The sequence below is a fragment of the Amia ocellicauda genome, chromosome 1 (genome assembly GCF_036373705.1).
Source record: "Amia ocellicauda isolate fAmiCal2 chromosome 1, fAmiCal2.hap1, whole genome shotgun sequence".
NCBI lineage: Eukaryota > Metazoa > Chordata > Actinopteri > Amiiformes > Amiidae > Amia > Amia ocellicauda.
In genome coordinates this window covers 59115666-59137864 of record NC_089850.1, presented here as the reverse complement: position 1 = coordinate 59137864, position 22199 = coordinate 59115666, and the positions used below count along the sequence as shown (strand labels likewise).

At 45.3% G+C, this 22199-nt stretch overlaps 1 protein-coding gene across 2 annotated transcripts; it reads left to right on the top strand.

The window, feature by feature from the left end:
• The first annotated feature begins 238 nt into the window (after positions 1 to 238).
• On the top strand, positions 239 to 21150 carry LOC136755027 (transmembrane protease serine 3). 2 transcript variants are annotated; one of them, XM_066711381.1, is made up of 14 exons: positions 239 to 2509; positions 2834 to 2909; positions 14219 to 14273; positions 14438 to 14578; positions 14812 to 14964; positions 15434 to 15560; positions 15778 to 15897; positions 16025 to 16068; positions 16306 to 16471; positions 17098 to 17255; positions 17800 to 17895; positions 18119 to 18255; positions 18449 to 18598; positions 18917 to 21150. In XM_066711381.1, the coding sequence occupies exons 1-14, from the start codon at positions 2448 to 2450 to the stop codon at positions 18926 to 18928; spliced, it is 1497 nt and encodes a 498-aa protein (XP_066567478.1). In that variant the 5' UTR covers positions 239 to 2447; the 3' UTR covers positions 18929 to 21150. The 2 variants fall into 2 exon arrangements, with proteins under 2 accessions (XP_066567478.1, XP_066567486.1); XM_066711389.1 differs by lacking the exons at positions 239 to 2509; positions 2834 to 2909 and adding an exon at positions 7667 to 7991.
• Positions 21151 to 22199: the final 1049 nt, after the last annotated feature.

Genomic DNA, 22199 nt, shown 5'->3' with positions numbered 1-22199 from the left:
GTACTGCTGCCATAGTCAAAAACTGTACTATACTGTACTGTGTTAGAAATATAAGGTTGACGAATACTGTGTCTGTCCACAGTTCTTTGTTGCACTACAGCAAATAAAATAAAATAAAAAACAGAAAGAACTTGCAGTTTTAAAGTGTCAGCCCGGAGAACCCCTGTCTCTCAGAGAAGTGAGTGTGTTTCTCTATGAGACAGAGGGACACACAGACAGTGCTGCACTAACAGTGAGGGTTGGGGGCGTCAGACACACAGAGAGGTGGCGGGTTCATGTTTCCCACAGATTACAGCTCCAGCTCTGAAAGGCCTCTGTGTTCAGATGCTCTGTCAGGCATCCAGCGGCAGCGTCCCTTTGTCCTCTAAGTGTGGAGGCGGCCGTGCTGCGCTGTGCCAATTTCCCAGAAAGTGATATGACACTACTGTTTTCCAAGACAAGTTTTTAAATATGTGGAGCAAAAAACTGAAAGGAGTCTGAACCCATTCCAGAATTGCTTCCTCAGATAATGATGGATTAAAAAAAGAAAAAGGGAACTGATTTGTGCGTGTTTCAGTATCTAGAGTTGCACCAGAGCAGACAGTGTGCAGGATAATCCAATACTCACACGGTCCTACACAGGTTAACTGTGTTGTGTGATCTCGTATGAAGTTGATATTTTTTCCTGTTTATACTGCATATAAATATAAAGAGATCTAAGACAGCATTGAATAACACAAAGCTCTCCTCTTCTCATTATATTCACCAACTATAATGCAGAAAGATATAGAAGCTTCTAAACTGGTCCGTTGTTTGGTATCCTGGTAAATGGATTTTGTGGTTTAGAAACCTCACTGGCCTTATTCAGAATAGAGACAGCAAAGATATGCTACCAACTGACTCAAACAGTAACATAGAGCCTCCACTCAGAGGACAGTTTTAGATACAGTCTGGCTGCAATGTAGGCCCTTCAGTCCAGGCTGGCTCCTAACTGGACTACATTCCACATTATAGCTGAGTACTAATCGAGCGTCCTACCCATGATGCCCAAGCTCTGTTGTTTGCCCTGTATGATCAGTATGAAGGGAAGCAGATGTCTTGGCAGTGTGAGAGATAGTGAGGGGGAGGGCTGTAGAAGGGGCCCACATCAGACTGGAATGTGGACCACCAACCAGTGGAAGAATCCAGGAGATTAAAGACTACAATTCCCAGCAGACATCAGGGCAGGAGTGGGCAACCAACACATGGAAGAGTTCAGAAGATCTGAGCTGGCCACACCCCTCAGTCCGGATTGGCTAAGACAGGTATATAAGGCTGTGTTTGGGGCTGGAAAAGGTTTGTTTGTGTGTGTGGGTGCTGTTTGACACTGGGAAAGGAAGTGACGCCATCAATGGTAAATGTGAAAAGTATTGGGGCAAAAGACTGTCTGTGAGCTCAATGGGGTGCAGGAGTGGCAACCGAAAAGCTGGAGATGGATTGTTTTTGTGGGGAGTATAACACTCGAGACTCATGGGTCCAACCCTCTGCAGAGGTACCTGGCACAAATTAATGCACGGGTCTTGTCCTGGATTTAAAAGGCCAGTTCTGTATTCCTGTGACTGAATCCTAGATGGGCACATCAGTCAGGGATCAAGACCCAGCTATTCATACTGCCAACATTTATATAGAGCACAGGAGTCACAGTGGGGCGTTAATGAGGTAGAAAGAAGATCGAGTAAAGAGAGAACAGGTGTTCCGGTATAATCTCAATAATTATTTGCTAATTATACTTCCTTTATGACAGAGGGGAGGGGGAGAGAGCAAAGTCCATCTGCTACAAATCAAAAATAAACATTTTGACTGTCCACTGTCGGGGAGCTTAAAGGTTTATTTGACTCTTGCAATGTACACAGGAAGCTTTTAAACAAGAGAAGCCCATCTTGTTCCTCTGGTTTCTCTGTAACATGGACCCCAGAATCTGAATCCTGTCTTAAAGGAACCCAGAGAGTCTGCTTCTACTACCTGTCCCAGACACTTAGTCCAAACAAGGGCCTCCTAGTATCACTCCTGCACATCCCTCCTCTTTCCTCCATGGCTGAACTCGGGACCTTGTTTGTATTAGGCAAAATTGCCTTCCCTCCCCTGTCAGGACTCCGATGTCAAGCTGTAAGGTTTTATCGCAGACTAAAGTGCGAAGTTGCGGGTGACAGATGATTTCTGAACACGTTCCAAGACATTCGTAGCTGATAACGCGGTTCCTTTGTTCACTCCCTTTTGCTTTCTCTGTGGCAGATGAGTTTCACAAGTCCATTAAAAGTGCAGATTAATAATTTACCAGTGACACCATGTTCCCCTGCTGCTCTAAAACCAGGTGCACTGTGTAGACAAGTGCGCATTAGCTGCTCCAGTGATCAGTCACTGCTCTTCCCAGTTGCCATTCAGATCACAGGGGCGCGGCCAGCGGTGGCACATAAAGGACACGCAATATAATGGACACTTTCTACACCTACTTCTCAGAGAAGAAGGGCTGGGCAGGTCTCCGAGAGCTCATGTAAGTGAACAAAAATAATGCGACACAGCCGGGGGTTGTGGGTGTGTCTCGGGGAACGAGCTGAGGCTAGGGTGAAGGAAGAGAAGATTGGAGGAAGACCAGCAAGAGCCGTATTAACCTAGTCCCGGCGTAGAGCTGTAAACCGGGAGAAGTAGCTCCATCGCTTGAAAGACTGGAAAACTGTTTCCCATGTCTCACAATGACACAGGGGAGTCCCAATCAAACCCAAATGAAACACAAGGGGCATATGTGTCACAGCATCAATGTTTTCTGAATATAAGCCAGTGGGGTTTTTCCCTGACTGTCTCCGTTTGGCTTCAACAGGGGAACCACCTTCTCTGAACGGCGACAGAAGCAGACAGCCATCAGAAACTTCGACATCATCTGCACTGGCCCAGAGGTAAGAGGCGCCACACCTGTTTGCTGAAGCTAATCAACAACAGACACATAATAGCGATGTTTGTGTCAGCCTGGGGGCATTATGAACCCATTATGAACCCGGCCTGATGTTCCAGACTGCGGCTCCAGTGTCGGCCAGGCACTGACCAAGACAGAGGTACAGTGTTTTCAGTAGGTGAGGTCAGCATCTTGACGACACGCCTGGTTGAGAAGCCCGGGTCTAGGGTTGTACAGTCAGGTGTGTCACAAGTGGTTTGCTGTACGTTTCTGTTAAAGCTGTTAGTCTAAGGCCTGTTTTCATACTCTTTCTTCTCAAAGGGCCTGCAGATCAATGCAAAACACACCAGCACCATAAAACCATCAACAATTGGGCAAAAGAGCTAAAAAAACTGTTTGCACTGATTGCACCATTAATTATAATACATAATTCGAATGTCCTCACACACATTCCCACACACACAAATCACAGGCAATTTACCTTCATAGTTTCAGTGACGAATTTGCATGCTAGGTAAACACCGTGTAAACTGATCACCGACCAATTTCTCTCATCACACCTGTTGTGCAAAGTCTCCCGTTTGCCATTTCCAAAATTGTGAAAGAAAGGGAAGTCTGAGATGATCTGAGTCTGATCAGAGTGTGGGAGTACACAGCTGTGTCTCAAATGTAGGTGGCAGAGGGACGGGTTATGCGGTACAGATTTGACATTTCACATCATTATTAAATTTTCTTAACAACAGCCAAACAGAGGTGATGTTCAGAGCAGGAGTGTAGTCTGGCACTGATAGGTGTGGCTGGGATTTGCCATTAAATGCACTCGCATACCAGTCGGTGAGCATGGGAACGTAAACATAAGTGGTTATAATAGCCCAGACAGCACTGGCTCCAATTTCTCAAATGCAGACAGTTTGTCTTGGCTACCGTGAGCCAAATTAATGAAAAAAAATACAATGGTAAATAATGAATTCCAGATTTAAACATACAAAAACAAAAAAGGTTCAGTTCTTTACAGGGTGAGGTTTGGATCCTGTGAGTGAGTCAAAACCCTCTCTCTGGGAAATTGTCTAGTCTTCCTTGTAATCTATTTAGGAGAGATCAGGAGAGGCCTGTATTCAAATTGTCAACGGCAGGGAGCTGCGATGCATAACAGCCAGGCGATCGGATCTGCTCACGCTGTGAAAGTGCCCTGTCTGGAGAGCAGAGGGGGAGCTAAGTCTGGGGTTGGGCCACAGCAGGGTGTGATGTGGACACCCCAGGGGGCTGACAGTGAACTGAACACAGCCCCTGCACTGTACATACTCCAGTCAGACTGGGTCTCCTCAGCGTGTCGCACAACAGCGCCACCTAGTGTCCCAGCAGCCGCCTGTGAGCTCAGCAGGGTCCAGCGAGGGACAGCAGGGCGGAGAGGAGCCGATGGCTTCACAGTTCTGATACAGTGGGGGAAAAAAGTATTTGATCCCCTGCTGATTTTGTACGTTTGCCCACTGACAAAGAAATGATCAGTCTATAATTTTAATGATAGGTGTATTTTAACAGTGAGAGACAGAATAACAACAAAAAAATCCAGAAAAATGCATTTCAAAAAAGTTATAAATTGATTTGCATGTTAATGAGGGAAATAAGTATTTGATCCCTTCGACTCAGTACTTGGTGGCAAAACCCTTGTTGGCAATCACAGAGGTCAGACGTTTCTTGTAGTTGGCCACCAGGTTTGCACACATCTCAGGAGGGATTTTGTCCCACTCCTCTTTGCAGATCCTCTCCAAGTCATTAAGGTTTTGAGGCTGATGTTTGGCAACTCAAACCTTCAGCTCCCTCCACAGATTTTCTATGGGATTAAGGTCTGGAGACTGGCTAGGCCACTCCAGGACCTTAATGTGCATATTCTTGAGCCACTCCTTTGTTGCCTTGGCTGTATGTTTTGGGTCATTGTCATGCTGGAATACCCATCCACGACCAATTTTCAATGCCCTGGCTGAGGGAAGGAGGTTCTCACCTAAGATTTGATGGTACATGGCCCCGTCCATCGTCCCTTTGATGCGGTGCAGTTGTCCTGTCCCATTAGCAGAAAAACACCCCCAAAGCATAATGTTTCCACCTCCATGTTTGACAGTGGGGATGGTGTTCTTGGGGTCATTCCTCCTCCTCCAAACACAGCGAGTTGAGATGATGCCAAAGAGCTCGATTTTGGTCTCATCTGGCCACAACACTTTCACCCAGTTCTCCTCTGAATCATTAAGATGTTGAAAAACTTCAGACGGGCCTGTACATGTGCTTTCTTGAGCAGGGGGACCTTGCAGGCGCTGCAGGATTTCAGTCCTTCACGGCGTAGTGTGTTACCAATTGTTTTCTTGGTGACTATGGTCCCAGCTGCCTTGAGATCATTAACAAGATCCTCCCGTGTAGTTCTGGGCTGATTCCTCACCGTTCTCATGATCATTGAAACTCCACGAGGTGAGATCTTGCATGGAGCCCCAGACCGAGGGAAACTGACAGCTATTTTGTGTTTCTTCCATTTGCGAATAATCGCACCAACTGTTGTCACCTTCTCACCAAGCTGCTTGGCGATGGTCTTGTAGCCCATTCCAGCCTTGTGTAGGTCTACAATCTTGTCCCTGACATCCTTGGACAGCTCTTTGGTCTTGGCCATGGTGGAGAGTTTGGAATCTGATTGATTGATTGCTTCTGTGGACAGGTGTCTTTTATACAGGTAACGAGCTGAGATTAGGAGCACTCCCTTTAAGAGAGTGCTCCTAATCTCAGCTCGTTACCTGTATAAAAGACACCTGGGTGCCAGAAATCTTGCTGATTAATAGGGGATCAAATAATTATTTCCCTCATTAACATGCAAATCAATTTATAACTTTTTTGAAATGCGTTTTTCTGGATGTTTTAGTTGTTATTCTGTCTCTCACTGTTAAAATACACCTACCATTAAAATTATAGACTGATCATTTCTTTGTCAGTGGGCAAACGTACAAAATCAGCAGGGGATCAAATACTTTTTTCCCTCACTGTACATGGGCCTATGGGCATGAATTTCCCAGAGCTGGTCAATGATTTACTCACAGGGGGGAAACAGTCTGAATTCAGTTTGATTACATTTGGCAGCTTTTCAAATCGAGGTTTTATGGGGGCTTTTTTGTGAGTGAGGAGATAAGCTGTAAGTGTAACTGTAACTCTAATAAATATTCAAACTACCGTTCCTAATGAATAAATCCCTTAACGACTTTGGAATATCGGCCCTATAACCTGTGTTAATTAATACGAGGGAGCCAAGGCAATAATACATACATAAATAGCATTTCCAAATTGGGAAGGTAAACTATACATTGCATATGTCGCCCCCTAGTGGGTATACTTGACTGCATCACTGCCTTTTTAGTATGCAGGAGAGAGTGCGGGGCGGGGCGGGGCGGAGGGGGGGCTGTGATTCAGTTCATATATGAATATCCCCTCAGTCAAGAGCTACAGCACAGTTTGAATCAGTTTGAATGGAGTAAACCAAAATATGTCCATTATAGAGAATTGTTTAATAAGCAATCTATGCAACTAATCGCAATTTAACTACTGGATGTAAATGAATGAAGGCAATCTATCACCAAAACCCAGGGGAATGACAGAGCCATCATAAGAAGATTCATAAAAATAAATAAACTACCAGTAAATAAATAAACTACCAACTTTAATAAATAAACTACTGGGAAACTACCAGTGTCATACAAAAATAAATAACAGGAACCGTAAAGTGCAAAGTAAACGTTCATTTATATCCTAGAGATCATACAGTGGTCAAATCATCAAGAATTAAAATAAAACACTCCGCCCTGAAACACGGAATCTAATTAAACTTAAATGTAAATACTTGGCGTGTAGACTCCATTTCAATCAATACCATATGAATGCAGTCCCCCCAGTTCCCTGTGATATCTGTAGGTTTAAAACAAATTAAACTGAAGGGGAGATTTGGAAATCCCGTCCGAGACTCCAATCAAAAGCTCAGACCTGGGTGCGGCACAAACACCAGGCACAAAACGGATAAGACTCAAACAAAGCTAGTCCGCTGGAGAGGGGCCTCAAGCCTCCTGGACAATCCAACCCACCCTCTACTGGGCCGAGCCACATAGTTTAATTGGTCAAGAATACTGTTTATGGTGATGTCATATGTGCACTAGGGTGACGAATTTTACCTCCCCGATGTGCAGCCATATCATATCACTGGAACTGCTGCAGGAACTGCGTTTAATTGGGGTCAAAGTCAGCTTATATTAGTTGTACTCTGATCTCAGCTTTATCAAAGGCAGCTATAATTAGAAATACAATCGCGTCCGCTTTTGAATGAACGCTAACAGGTCACAGAGCGCAGGAGTCACACAGCCGAACACAATGCAGCGTAGGCAGAGCGCACATCTCGACCGGCTAACAGAGAGAACTGCATCTCGTTGCAGACCGAAACTAAGCAACAAAGAAAATTAATATATTTGGCTCGTACGAAGCCTTTCAAAACATTCCTTCATGACACCCAAGTGTGCTAAAATTAGGGCTAATCTAAAGAGATGTAAAGCGAAACCAAAAACAAAAGTGGTGGAGAAAAACAATGGGTTTCAAATGTTGTTATGGCTGAAAAGGCCGTCACACCCTCTTGGGAGAAAGTGCCTGGGGAGTGAGTGGAGGGGAAGTGAGAGAACAGTCATGAGAGAAGGAGGGGTGGAAGGGAAGGTGACAGGTGTCCTATTTCAGGAAAGCTGCAGCTGAGTTTTGGATGAGGAACAGAGCAGTGACAGCTCGACAGAAGGGGCGGTTCTATACAAGTCCAGTCAAACTACCTGTTGCAGCAGCACTGAACTCTCCATCAGCTGTTTTTGCTGGAGAGAGAGAGAGAGAGACTCACAAACCGAAAGGGAGTGAAGATCAGAGTCCGAGACACACAACCTCTCAGAACCGGCGGGGAAAAAACTCCGAAATTGAATCTCCTTCTAGATTTCACTGTAAATAATTTTCAATAACCCCTCTTGTCTGCGACCGCCACACGTCCTCGCACTTCCCCACAGGTTTCGAGGGCATCGGATGACCAGTCATGACTGTGAGTAGCGCCTTGCTGTTCTCCTGTCGGGGTGGGGGTGGGGGGGAACGTGACACAGAGGAATTGGGGATCCTACGCTGTGCTGATTGTCTGGGAGGGGTAGCATGAGCCTGCGGATCCGGACATGACATGGGAAGAGCCAGGAGACTGTAGGGAAATGAATGCAAGACTAAAGTGGGGTAATGAATCACCATTTCTTGTGTCATTCCTAAACACCTGTTCCCCACACTATTTGGGAAATAGGGAAATGTCACAAAGCCCTCACAGTGCTAATTTAAGTTAATCATAAGCTTTATTTTGTATTGAACCATTGGGGGAGCTTGTTTTTTAAATGGGTGTGCCAATTTAACACTGTGCTTAATAATTTAACTTGCAATGCTTGTGTGTGTCCCCGGGCAGCGTGGCGTGAATACGGTTGATGCAATCGAAAGCGTCAACCAGCTGTATAATGAGACTGGAAAAAACAGAGCAGGCAAAACATCGATAAGACTCCAGACCCAGGAGATAAGGACTAGGAAAAGGCAGCTTAGGAAGAGATGTGAACAGAGCTGAGAGTTGTGGATGACGAGGTTTCCATTGATCCATTGATGAAGGAGAGGCAGGGGACAATGGGTCAGAAGAGTAGAGTTTCTGGAGCTCCGCTGTGTCCCAGAGTGGGCAGAGGAACAGAGTGAAACTAGAGATCACGTAATATTTCCATTCTGTGCTCTGACATTGCAATATATATCCATCTTTTTTTTGTATAAGTATGTTATTGGATATCCTGGTCAATGGTAGTATAGATTAATGTATGAAAGACTGGATTCATATACTTGAATAGTAGAATATTTTTGGGCTGGGAAGTGAAATGGCAGTTGAAGACACTGTTGAATCAAATGCTAACCCTGTGTGACTGAAGGGTGGACATGTCCTTGAGCCCCTTCCAATGGAGAGAGGTGCAGCACGTCCGAGGCATCCGGTATGGGGGTTGAACGACAGTGGCAGTGGCTATTAAGCCGAGCCCTGGTGAAAAAGACAACCGCAGGACAGCTTTTGGACTCTCACAGTACATCTCTTAGTCAGGGTGCTGTAATTCACCCCTGGGATCATCTGTAGCCCACAGACTGAATGTTAAATCCCAATAAGTTTAAATCACTCTTAAGTACGTTGCCTTCTGTGATGTATTGAAAAGGGCTGTGGTTTAGGTTTCCATTAATCGGGCCAAGAGATTTGGGTTTAGAATCGGCAATGTATTCAACTGTAGATCATAAATCAGGTGTGTGGGGGGAGGGAGGCTTGTTTTGACTGTTCCTGGTATCAGACTTTTCTTGTCAGTTTTGGGAACAGTTTAATATTATCATGTGCCAGGGATTTGCAGTGTCAATCGTTACCTTGCTGGCGCTGGCCGTTCACACCGCCACAAAGCCGAAAACTGAACAATGCATATCCAACCGCCAACACACGCCAAATACAAACAAAACAAAAAATTTGAGTTGAATTGATAAGACTGCTGGGTCCTCGCATGCCTGAATTGATCTCATTTTCTTTCTGCAAACCCCTTTCTCCCAAAGTGCGCATCGGTCAACTTTCTCGGTGGAGAAGCGGAGAAACCCACTGCTTGACTGCGCACACGCGAGACACTCAGACTTGCTTTGGTATTTGTCAGCAGACTAAAGACGTGCCCCAGGAGAAAGTGGATTAGGCTGCTGGAGGGTTAAGCGAGACATTCCTGTGAAGCGTTTTCTTTTCCCTTGCAGTGACGTAGTCTTGCATGTCTGTGTTTTTGTAGTTCAGCTGTTTTTGATGACTCAACGAGTGCTGACACTACCGTATCCTTACTGGACATGGATGGGTGGAAGCAGGTATAGTGGGTAACACAGTGACAGTGCTGATGCCAGTAGATCAGCGCAATCTTTCCTTTCGGTGGCGCAAGACTGGGCTGAAACCAAACCCACGGCATGGATTGTATAGTTTCTCAAAGCTTCCCATAAAATTGAACTACTTTCCAACTTATAGTGTCTCCTATAACCCTGGTCCTAGTGAGCCAGTCCAGACGGTTTTCCATGGCACATTAAAGTATTGTGAATTTAATCTGGTCTGTTCAGTGTTTCGGTCTGTCCTTCAGCCTCTCAAGGAGCAGAGTTACCCCTCAGTGAACCAGTAGCTGTACTAGCTGAACTGAGCAATAATCAAATCCCAGTGCGTAGAAACTGAACACCTTCTTGGGGATCTTAATGACTGCAGCTTTAGGGTAACTTAGGGTTTGGAGTTGGAAAGGAAGCCACAGAACTCTAAACTCCACTGTCCTGGAGAAATGGAGATCCTTAGGCTGCTAACACACACACCCACACACACACACACACACAGAGTCAATCTCAGGTGTGCTACAATGCTCATGCAGATTATTGTGGATAATTACCCAGGCACAGGAAATGAGAGGCCTTCATAAACAACACTGCAGTCTCCGTGAAACCAAAACAAAACAGTGGAATTTCTGGTTTTGCTTTCCCCCATTTCAACATTTAAAGGTATTTAAAAGGTGCATAAGGACAGTGACCCCTCCCTCAGGGCTGCTGCTTTTTGCCCAGTGTTTCTTCACTCAGTGTTTCCTTACGTTGCTGAGCTAATAGCTCTCTCTCACTATTCCAGTGACCTATATTAAACCGGTTCACTCTATTAACTTTAATTTATTTTCTTGATTTTCTCCTTCCTCGTCTGAGTCACACTGACATTTTAACCATTGTGTAATATTTACAAGTTGAGTCCCGACACATTGCAGAGGAACAGACCGACAGACACATCACAGTATTGCCAAACTCTCTGATAAACAATAACATTTGAAACTGTATGTTTTCTCTGCCATTGGTTTTGGATTTGTGTTCTTTTAGCTTTCATTCTAGGTACATAGGATTGCCTCAACAAAAGTACTTCTACGTTTTAGAAGATACACTCCGACCACAGTTAGATGCAAAGTTTTGTTTCAAATAATGACCGATGAATAACTAAGTTTGTCGAACACTTCAACGTCGGACCTCCTGATTTTTAGTGGAAATCACAGGGATGTTAGTGAAGGTGGTGAAGTTTAAAGTGACACATTTCAGAAACCCCACTACCTGCCGTGTAAGACCCTTACTCTTTTCCTTTTTACTGAACACAGCTCCTTTGTTTAGGTAACCACGTGGCACAGAAAATCTCCCATCAGGGCTTGCAGTGATGGCTGCAACAATGCCTACAGTCAGTAACAGTCCATTGCACAATTGTCAAGGCCAGGGCTGTCCATTACACTGTGAGTCTGGTTTTCCTGCAATGTGTCTAGCTATTCATAAGAACATAAGAAAGACTGCAAATGAGAGGAGGCCATTCGACCCATCGTGCTCGTTAGGTGTCCATTAATAACTGAGTCTATGGGAAGCTATTCAGACCTGGGAAGCTTTTATCACTGCTATAGCCTGCTGTGGGGTGGGTTTTCTTCAGGCACTCTGGTTTCCTCTGACTGTCCAAAGACGTGCAGGTTAGGTTAATTTCCTTATCTAAATTGCCATGTGTGTTGCCCAGTGATGGACTGGCATCCTGGTGTATTCCTGCCTTATGCCTGCCAGGATCAGCTCTGGCTTCCCCCACAACCCTCACCATGATAAGCAGTTTCAAAAATTGATGGATGGATAACCTGCTGTGGGATGAGAAAGCTAGGTGGGAAGTCAGTGATCAAGTTCAGTCAGTACAGTTCAATGGTGCCTAAAGTGGCTCAGGGCAACTTTTATAATGGCAGTTGGGTGTGTTGGTGCACAATTCATCACTAATTGGTCAGAGCTGCTTTAAATAGGTGCTGTTGAATATGTCGGCTGCTGTTTATGGGCACATATGTAAGGTATAGTAAGCGGTTAGGAATGGCTGAGGAATGTCTCTGGGCTTTGTTTTGAAGAGCCATGTGCCTGGAGAGATTAGGCAGGCTGTTACTCGCACATTCACACACACTTTGACAAGCCTGATTGGCTTTCTGGGATCATATATACAGCACTGACAACCGGCATGGCACTATAGACCAAACCACATCCTGTAATCTGTAGGCTTGACATGCAGTCACAGGGGTGTTGAGATGAAAGCCACAGGACCCACTGATTTAAAGCTATCACTATAATAAAATAATCATTATTGTGAATAAGGCTTTCCAATTACTTTTGTAGCATAAACAGCAGCCTCTCAATTACTATGATTCACAATAGTTGAGTATCTACACTGAATAAGGACTGTCCAGTTAAGCCATAAGTGATTTCCTCACGATTCAAGTGAATACAGAAACTCTGTTCAGTTACATTGGCACTGTTAAATACATTTTGCTCCAGGTAGGCTATGCACTATTCACCATTTATTTCAGCTACACCGTGTTCAGAACTGCGTCACACGTAAATATAGGCAGGACTTATTTTATACACACAAATTTACATTTTTATATATAAACCAGCAGACCCTATTGGATCCCAAATACACCACCCTCTAGTAGTGAGAGGGAAACTCCCAATATTATGAAGTACAGTCCCTTCAATTCATTTAATCACATAAAAACACGAACTGGAGCACAGAACACCTACTTTGTGCTGCCAAGGATTTTCAGTGAATCATATATAGATAATATAATAAACAGTTCTGTAGTTATCCTCTTTATGCAACACTAAAATAGTAAACAATATAGTGATAATAAGTAATGAACAATAGTGGGATTTATACACAACCAAAAAGACAGGAGTATTTGGGAGGAATAAAGATAAAACACACCACCTAGTGGCAGCCACCACTTTACTGCCTGTGATTCACCACCAGCCTGGAGGACATCCTACCAGAGACTAAATACACAGGAAACAGTGACTGACACACTCCTAAAATGAAACCACAAGGAGACACTAAAAGTGTACAACAACGTGGTTAGGGCTCGCTCTAAACATAGGTACATAAATAGGTTTATAAAATAAATAAAACCTTCAGATCACACTGGAGATAAACAAACCGTGTGGAGGCTTACCTTTAGCCACAGAAAGACTAAATCTGAAACCCGTACAGCTGCTGACAGTCCTGATCGGAAGTGTATTCTCTAGTGGATACAGGTCATCCAATTAACTAATTGAGAAATAGAATGCACAGTCCCGACCATTAGATGTGTCCTTTTAAAAATGCAGACATGGTAAACTATGAAATGTAAATATGAAAATCTAAAACTGAAGGAGATGCATACTTGAATTTCACCCGCTGTAATACATAAATGCTAATTTGTAACTATACATTCTTTATACAGTGGTACAGGATATGGCAATACTGCACACCAGATGAGTTGCTGGTCTTTAACTGCACTGGAATAGGGAGGGTGTAGATCTGAGGATTGTGCACAGGTGCTTGTGATCTGTAGTGAGCAGAGTGAAGCAGTGCAGTTCAGTGCTGTGCTGCTGATAGCAATTTATGGGTTAAAGCAGGGAGCTAAATGGTATATTGGTGAACACCTGAGGACCAAGCCTGGTGATGGTCTTCAACTCTAAATAGAGGGAACTGTTTCTGTTTTTGGGAGACCGTCCTAATACATCCTTCAAGGGTGGGCATGTTGTCAACAAAGGAGTAAATTAGAAAATACAGGCAGTTTGCCATGTCAATTTGAGGTCATATCTAGAGAAATGAGAAAATGGACTTAATGGCGCATCTGATTATTACAAAAGTGGTATCAGTGCATTGACAAAGGTGTGTGTGCTTTTATTCCATTTGTCCTGGTACTTTGCCAGCCAAGGATGCATCAGGACTTAATCTATTCCAGAAACATTGCTGAGCTTTTTCCACATTTTAAGTGCTCCCAGTCAACACTGACAGACTAGTGGGGTCTACAGGCGCGGGGCATGTCCTCTCCATTGGGTCTCTCTTCGAATAGCATCACAGTCTGGCTGCGTGTCATCACGCAGCGCTGCTATGCCTGTACTTATGACAATGGGAAATCATCGTGCAGTATTAACACTTGGTTAATCCTTGATGGCATGGCACTTACAAACAGCCTGCACAGCCAACAGTGACTCAGGGACTCAGGTGTGATGTGTTTGTCTGACTGTAAGATTGGAGTTGTGTATGAAGCTTCAATATTAACTGCTTTTCAATGCATGGAAACCACATCCAACCAGTGCTGATAACGAGAAGAGCAGCAGCAGCAAGAGCAGATTGAACAGATAAGCACGTTGCGCGCCCAAGTCATAACACCGTCTCCCTCTCCCTCTCCACAGATCGATACTGAAGCTGCTTTAGAGTCCACCAGCCCCCTCAATCCCTCAAGCACAGGTGAGTTTAAAGCTGATAGTTTTCACACCCCTTCATTTGAAACCATGCAGTCCGGTGGTTCACTTACTGTCTTAAAAACCCAAACATTCATGACAATTCAGAATGAAAATGTAACATGCCACTGTCTGTACTTCACTGGATCCCTTTCTCTCCCCGTCTCTCAGGCAGAGCTCGGCCAGGCAGACACAGGAAGCCAATGCCACTCTCGTCCAAACCTCGGCGGCGGTGCTCTGGGCGGTGGGTGGCCGTCATTGTGCTGGTCATGCTCACTCTGCTAGTGCTGCTGGCCATTGGGGCATACTTCTGTGAGTGCCCTGATCCCATACTATTGCCCTCTGTCTGCACTGTCCTCATCTCTCCCTGATATTCTTCCAATGCCCTCCTCAATCTCTCACTTTCCCCATTTCCTCATCCTTTCTGAACTTTTCCTTTCCTGCCTTCCTCTACTCCTCTCCCCCTTGCATCTTCTCCTTACTTTTTCCTCTCACTCCCTCGTCTCACTCTCTCTCTCTCTCGCTCTCTCTCTTTCCGTCCCCAGTGAAGACTCTGATTGACAGCAAGTTCTTCTTCTGCAAGACGTCCTTCAAGTTTATCTCCCGCTCCTTGGCGTGTGATGGGAAGGAGGACTGTGCGAATAGAGAGGATGAGCTGATGTGTGTGACCAACATGACAGTCAACTCCACTTTCCCAGGTACACCATACCCCCTCCTACCCCTGGAAATACCTGCCCGAGGTCCTGGACACCCCCACAGACGCAGACACGCACACAGACACTCGCAACAAAGACAGGCTGTCCTGTGGGTGAATGCCTCTTCACCTTCCTGCAGAAATCTGCACAGCCCAGCAAATGTGTGTTATATACTCATACATGTACACACACACACACACACACACACACACACACACACACACACGGACATTAGTCAGTGTCCAACAGTGTCTTTTGCCTTTTTGTAAGAGATTGTTAGTGTTAGAGATGATCAGATCATTTCCAACTGCTCATTGAAAAGCCTTTTAGGAACCACTTTGACAGTCCAGCATCGGAGGTTTACAGGTTTACTAATGAACTCCATTCTCCAACTTCCCTCCCTCTCTCGCTCCTATGTGCTCCTGCCCCCTGGCTCTCCCATTCCCATGTCCTCTTCCCTCTCCCTGTGCAGTGAGGCTGGTGACCAACAGCTCAGTGCTGCAGGTCTACACTCGCTCTGGCTCCTGGAGGCTGGTGTGTGGGGAGGGCTGGCAGATTCAACACACACAGCAGGTCTGTCAGCAGCTGGGCTACAGCAGGTAAGAAACGCACTGGGAACAGCCAACTACTGATGATCCACTGCCTTCACTGCGGCCGCTGCCATCATATTGCAGCAACCCAGAAAATATAGAATGTGACAAAATTCCAAGAGCTTTACAGAGAAACTAAACGGAAACTGCTACATACAGCAGTATAGAGCCTGCAGACTGTACAGGTTACTCACATTGTGCATGCATGTGTGTGTCTCTCTCTCAGTAACCCCAGCAGCAGCATGGTAGCAGTGAATTCGCTGCCCTCCTCGATCAAGACCGGCTTCAGCGCGGTCACCCCCTCCAACAGCACAGCCAGTGGCATCAGTGACCTACTGACTGACAGGTACGCTGCCCTCTCACTGCCACCCACACTGTCTCGCTGTAAATATGCATCTCTAACGGAGAGCATACGTGTGTCTGCATGTGGAGGAAGTTGCTGACTCGTTCTCTCCGTCTCGCTGAATCCACAGTTCGAGTTGTGCTTCTGGATCAGTAGTCGCCCTGTCTTGTTCAGGTAAGTCTGGCCGTCTGCTCTCCCCTCCCCCTCAGACCCTCTGGGACACTGTAATACAGACCAGTCCCCTCCCCTGCCCAACCAAAATGACTTGAATGACTTCTCAAGTGCTGTGTAATCCAGGCAGCAACAGAGACCTCATTAAAGACGTTTAGAATGATCACTAGTAACTTCTGTCGTGTTTCCGACTGTAGTGTAATGTGCTCAGACTGTAACGTGCAATGCGGTGTGTTTCAGACTGTGGGCAGGCTCTGGGTTCTCAAGACCGCATCGTGGGCGGCACCGACACCACCATCGAGCACTGGCCCTGGCAGGTCAGTCTGAAGATCGACGGCCAGCACACCTGTGGAGGGAGCCTGGTGACGCCGCGCTGGCTGGTCACCGCGGCACATTGCGTGGCCGGGTGAGCACACCGCCTCGACACTGTCTGTGGGGTCGGTTTTAACCGGCAGGGAGTGTAGAGTTACTAGAATTGGCTACTAGAGCTCGGCCACTGCCATTACCACTACTACAAGTGCACTGCTGCTGCCACTTCTGCTCTCCTTCCCTTCCTCCCACCTTCTCATTCTTCAATTTTCTTCTTCCTTCATCTCCCTCCCTTCCTGTTTTCTGTCTCTCCCTGTCTCAGCTACCCCTTCTCCTCTCCCTCGCTCTCTCTCAAGCCCACTCCCTTCACCTCCTGGATTTCAGTAGAATGTCTGGTTTTGCTTTGACAAATTGAGTTGCTTTGTTTTTGCCCCAAACCAGTGTAAACATACAAGACTGAATGCCACTAACAGACTCAGTCAAGGAGCCTCAGAAAATGCTTTTCAGTTGTACGTTCAGTCTGTCTCTGTCTTTGTCTGTCCAGTTCAGCTACTGCTTCAGCTTCTATTCCTGCAGTCACTTCAGCTTCAACAACTTGTGCCTCAACTGCTATTGCTACACCCATCTTTTGTCCCCGTCTTCTCCTCCTAGTGAAATGAACAGACAAGACAATTTGCACTGAAGGTCTTACAGCTGTTTCTCTGTCTCCATTTATATCTCCAGTACCAGTAATGAGGTGGATCTGTGGGTAGTGCAGACGGGGAAGACGTCCCTGAGCCCCTGGGGGGTGTCGGTGGACAGGGTGGTCGTCCACGGCAAGTACGCCAAGAACGACTACGACATTGCCATGATGCGCCTGGCCTCGCCCATCAAAGTGCAAGGTGCGCCTCCCTGCCTCTCCCCTTCTGTGTTCAGTAGCAGAGTCAAACCCCTGTGTCTGTCAGATCCTCTGTTCAAGGCTAGAGATCCAGTTCCTCTGCCCCCATGTGAATGAGACAGTCCTCTGAGACCAGGGCTTTCTCCAGTCTCTTATGAGCTCTCCCAGGGCCCCAGTGGGACCCATACTGCACACAGTGCGCAGTGATTGACAGGAGCACAGACGGAGTGTGTTACATGTATACAGGGTTTTATTTATAAGTTAAAACCTTAGTGAGACCAGTATGAGGATTGAAACAAGAGTTGTAGTGAGAGGTGTGCTGTGTGAGCTGGCCAACATGTCTGACGCTGAAGAGAACCTGTACAGATGTATCCCCCCCAGGATCTGAGCGCCCTCTTGTGGGCAGTTGCCTCAATCACAGCCAACTATGAGCTGCTGTCGAGTTTTCTTGTCCTCCGGGTTGTATTGTAATTGCGCTACGCTGCAGTGAGTGAGTTAGATTGTACAGTTTGACTGTACTGTGTGTGACAGTGTGTCTCCCCTCTCAGCTGCCACTCGGCCGGTGTGCCTGCCCCCGTCCGGCCTGCAGATCAATAGCAGTGAACCACTGTGGGTGACAGGCTGGGGATACACGGCGGAAAAAGGTAATGCTGCCCCCGCCCTCTCTCTCGCTCCGACTCGCTCTGCACTGCTTGGCTGTCTCTCTCCCCGCTCCCTCTCTCCCCGATCCCTCTCTCTTTACCCCTTCCACCATTCTCTCTGATTTCTTTGTGAACTCTCCCTCACTCCATCCCTTTCAACGTGTCTCCCCGTCACTCCCTTGCTTCAATTTGCCCATCACTATCTCCCCCTCTCTCTGCCTCTCAGGTACGGTGTCGACAATACTGCAAAAGGCCGATGTCCCCTTCATCGACAGAGCAACGTGCCTCAAGCTGTATGGCAGCATCATCTCTCCCAGAATGCTGTGCGCCGGATACCCGGAGGGCAAAGTGGACGCATGTCAGGTAGAGACTGACTCCATCACACTCTGACACAATCATACACTGACAATACGGATACTGCCGCACTGGAGCTCTCTTTCTATTGATACTGACAACGACCCTGAAACACTAATACTGATGCACTGGTCTTGACACTCTTGGCCACCTGACACCTATGTCCACACCTCTTCTCACGCTCTCTCTTTCAATCTCACAGGGAGACAGCGGGGGGCCACTGGTCTACAAGATGCAACGCTGGCAGTTGGTTGGCATAGTGAGCTGGGGGGTGGGCTGCGCGCGCAAGAACCGCCCCGGGGTTTATAGCAACGTGGACGAGCTGCTCGAGTGGATCTACACCGTCATGGAGGTCAGTGCACAGATACAGGGGCACAAAAGACACAAGAAGGCAATACCCCAGAGCCACGCCCATTCCCTCTCTGACTCTGTGTGGATCTCGGTATTCATTTCTTAGCAGACACCCTTGCCCAGAAACACTTCTTCCTGTTACCAAAAATGCAGTCTGTTCGCAAAACCTACCCATTTGCATCAGTGTGTGTGTGTAAGTGTCAGTCAGTGTGTATAGAGAAGTAAGTCTGTCCATCTTCCTGTTTGGCCTTCATGTCTGTACTCTGTGTGAGTCTGTGACTGTATAGTGACTCAATGTCATTTTTTAATACCCTTGCAGAAAACGTCCTGAGCTCCCCAACCGAGGGAACGAAGAGACGGCAGCAATTACATTGCACTGAGGAACAAAAACCGAGGCATATTGTAAAGACCGGCATGTTCTTTGCAAAGCAGACCTGTGCGAATTGTGAGCAGGTCATGTTTTGACACTTGGAAAAGCACGACCTCCGGTATATACACACAAGCACACACACCTTAGTCAGGGAACAGGAGATCTGTCCACGTCTCTATACAATACATTTTACCTTAATTTTATTTTAGTGCGGAAGGATTTACACCTTTGTAGAAAAGTGACATTTTAGTTGGGGGGGGTCTAATTTTAACAAATCCTGGCAGATTTTGCACTTTTGTGATCAGTTTTTATTTATTCTAATGGCTTGGTCACAGCCCCTTCATTCTGCCTTCCCCTCAACCTGTAAAGAAGGCTGTGTATGAGCAGCGGTACAGACAATGTGGTGCTTGGAGCCTGAGGAGGGACAATGGACGTTGTCTATTTGAGAACAGCCTTGTTGCACGGGCCTGTTCCTGCACAGTGATGCAGTGATGGGCATATATTGCCGATATTACATCATGAGACGATCCCTTTTCAGATCTGTCCAAAGACAATAAGTTCAAGTCGTCCTTTTTATCAGGTGCTTTATGTTGGACCGTCAGTGCATTTACATCACCATGAGATTTTGTATATTGTAATCATTAGGGCCTTCTGTACATCGTACATAGTGGCTTTTCAACAGACATGTCAGAAAGCACTAAGGCCCCCCAAAATTAATTTATTCATTTAAAACAAACTAAAACAAAAAATGAAGCTCCTCAACCTAGAACCAGTTTAGCTCGTCTCTTTTTTTAATCACAATTTTTAAATAGCCAGTTTTCATTCAACCTTGATGTGCCAATATACCTTTCAACCCCAATTCGTGGAGGAGAAACATCACGAATCCTCACATCTCAGGGAAATGGAAGTTTACACAACAATCTTGTACTTAAGGAACACACTGTATTCCAATGAAGGACAGTAATGTACAGTAAATTCGGTTACATGGGGGGGTGGGATGACAGATACAATGATGCCTTTATCCTTTAGAATACTTTTGTAAATGTTGGTCATGGGATTATTTTTCTTTGCACGTAATTTAACATCTGAAATAGTTGTTATAACAATTAAGAGTATAATAGTTATAACCCGTTAGAGGATTTATGGTCATAATGAGGACGCAGGTGCACCAGGCATACTCTTGCTCTCCCAATTGACCAGGGTCCTAAGGGGGAAATCTTGTAGTTATTTCCCCGCCACTCTGTTCCTATCTGCTCTTAAACATTGTATATAGTGTACAAATTAATATTAACTCAACTCAGCACAACTGGACTAATACGGGGCCGAACACGGCTGAAGACCCGCGTCAGGGGCAGCGTGGCAGCTGGCAGGAGTTGCCACACCTATCCTAGCCTGGTTAAGTTGTAATAATGTAATTTATTTTTGTTGTTATTGAAGCTCAAATTTACAAATCAATGTCTTGCTTTATCAGCTGCCTTACAACTGCTCTCTCTCAGGGATAAGACCCCAGGGATACTGTTAATTAAAAATTGTACAGTCAGGCCCTGCCTAGTTTACCCCTTTCTCTGCCTGTGTGTGTTATAACACACTAGAAGAGAGAGTGGCACTTGCCGTGGTGTTATCAGTTGTATATATTTGCATATTAGCACAGCTGAAAAAACAAAGCATGGCATTACCGGTTTCATTTTCAGTTACAAACTGTACGTGAAAGCAAGGTTAATGTGATGAAAACGGGATCAAACCAGGGTGCACTGACAGAACTGACCACAACAAAACTGGGACCGTGTTCTTGGATTACCATGTCTTTGTATCGGTGTGCCGCACTTGTACTGAGAACACAAATTAGCTTTTTATGAGGCAGTCCTCTGTGAACTGGAAACGGCGGCACTTTAGTTTAATTAAAAGCTCAGTGAAAGTTTCCAGTAACAGTGAGTGTGAAATCACTGCATTATAAGTAACCTTTTATAAGGGAAATACAATAGAAATAAAAATATATATTTCAATTGTATTTTTACGATATTATACGAAAAGGATTGTGTTGTATTTCTGTACAGGATGTACATGTTAAATTACGTTTTTATTTTGTGGCTTTTTTAACATTGTATGATATAATGTATGATTTGTGCATTTCTTTGATTGGCTGTATTATAATATTGATGTGCAATAAAATATTTTGAACTTTTTATTGGTTGTTATTGTGTGAACATTTTATTTTAATAAAAACATTAAACATTTAACATTTGACAAAAACAGACCATACAAATTATACAATTATTTTTGTTCCCCCTTGGCTATGCTGTTAACTGTCCATTTAAATGTTTTGTAACCTGGGGGAAAATAACCAAAAACAACTTCTCTAGTTTACCCTATCTATTTAAACTAGGCTGGATCGGGCTTGTGTGTGTGTTCAAAGCCAGGGAAATGTGGGGCACTTTATTTCAAGCTCCACTTATTCTGCTTGACTCAGCTCTCAGCTCTCAGCTCTCATATTCCTAACGCAAATGACAAACCCAGAGGCTGCAAACCACCCAACACACATGTATAATCTCAGGGCTCTGATTCAAACCATTCACTCCGTCTGTCTGCAGGTCTGTGGTTTCTCAGATCAAAAACAAACCTGTTTGACATCTCGGGTATTCAGATTGACTACACTGTGCATTACAAACCATATACTTACTCTGAGACGAGTTGCTTCTAACTGGAGTGAGGTTGTTAGTGGAGTTCCACAGGGATCAGTATTAGGGCCTTTGCTTTTTCTAATCTATATTTACAGATGATACTAAAATAGGTGGCTCAGCAGATACAATCTTGGCAGCACAGGCTATACAAAGGGATAATATTCAGTTGTGGGCCGACACCTGGCAGATGAAATTCAATGTGGACAAGTGCAAGGTAATACATGCAGGTAACAAAAATGTCCACTATAATTACACTACGGGAGGAATAGAACTAGATGAAGTAACGCATGAGAAAGACCTAGGAGTCTATGTGGACTCCTCACTTTCTCCATCCAAGCAATGTGGGGAAGCAATAAAAAAGGCAAACACAATGCTAGGCTATATTGTCAAAAGTGTAGAATTGAGAACAAGGGCAGTGATGTTCAGACTGTACAATGCACTAGTTAGAGCTCATCTGGATACTGTGGACAGTTCTGGGCTCCACACTTCAAGAAAGATATCGCTGCTCTAGAGGCAGTTCAGAGGAGAGCAACCAGACTTATTCCAGGTCTGAA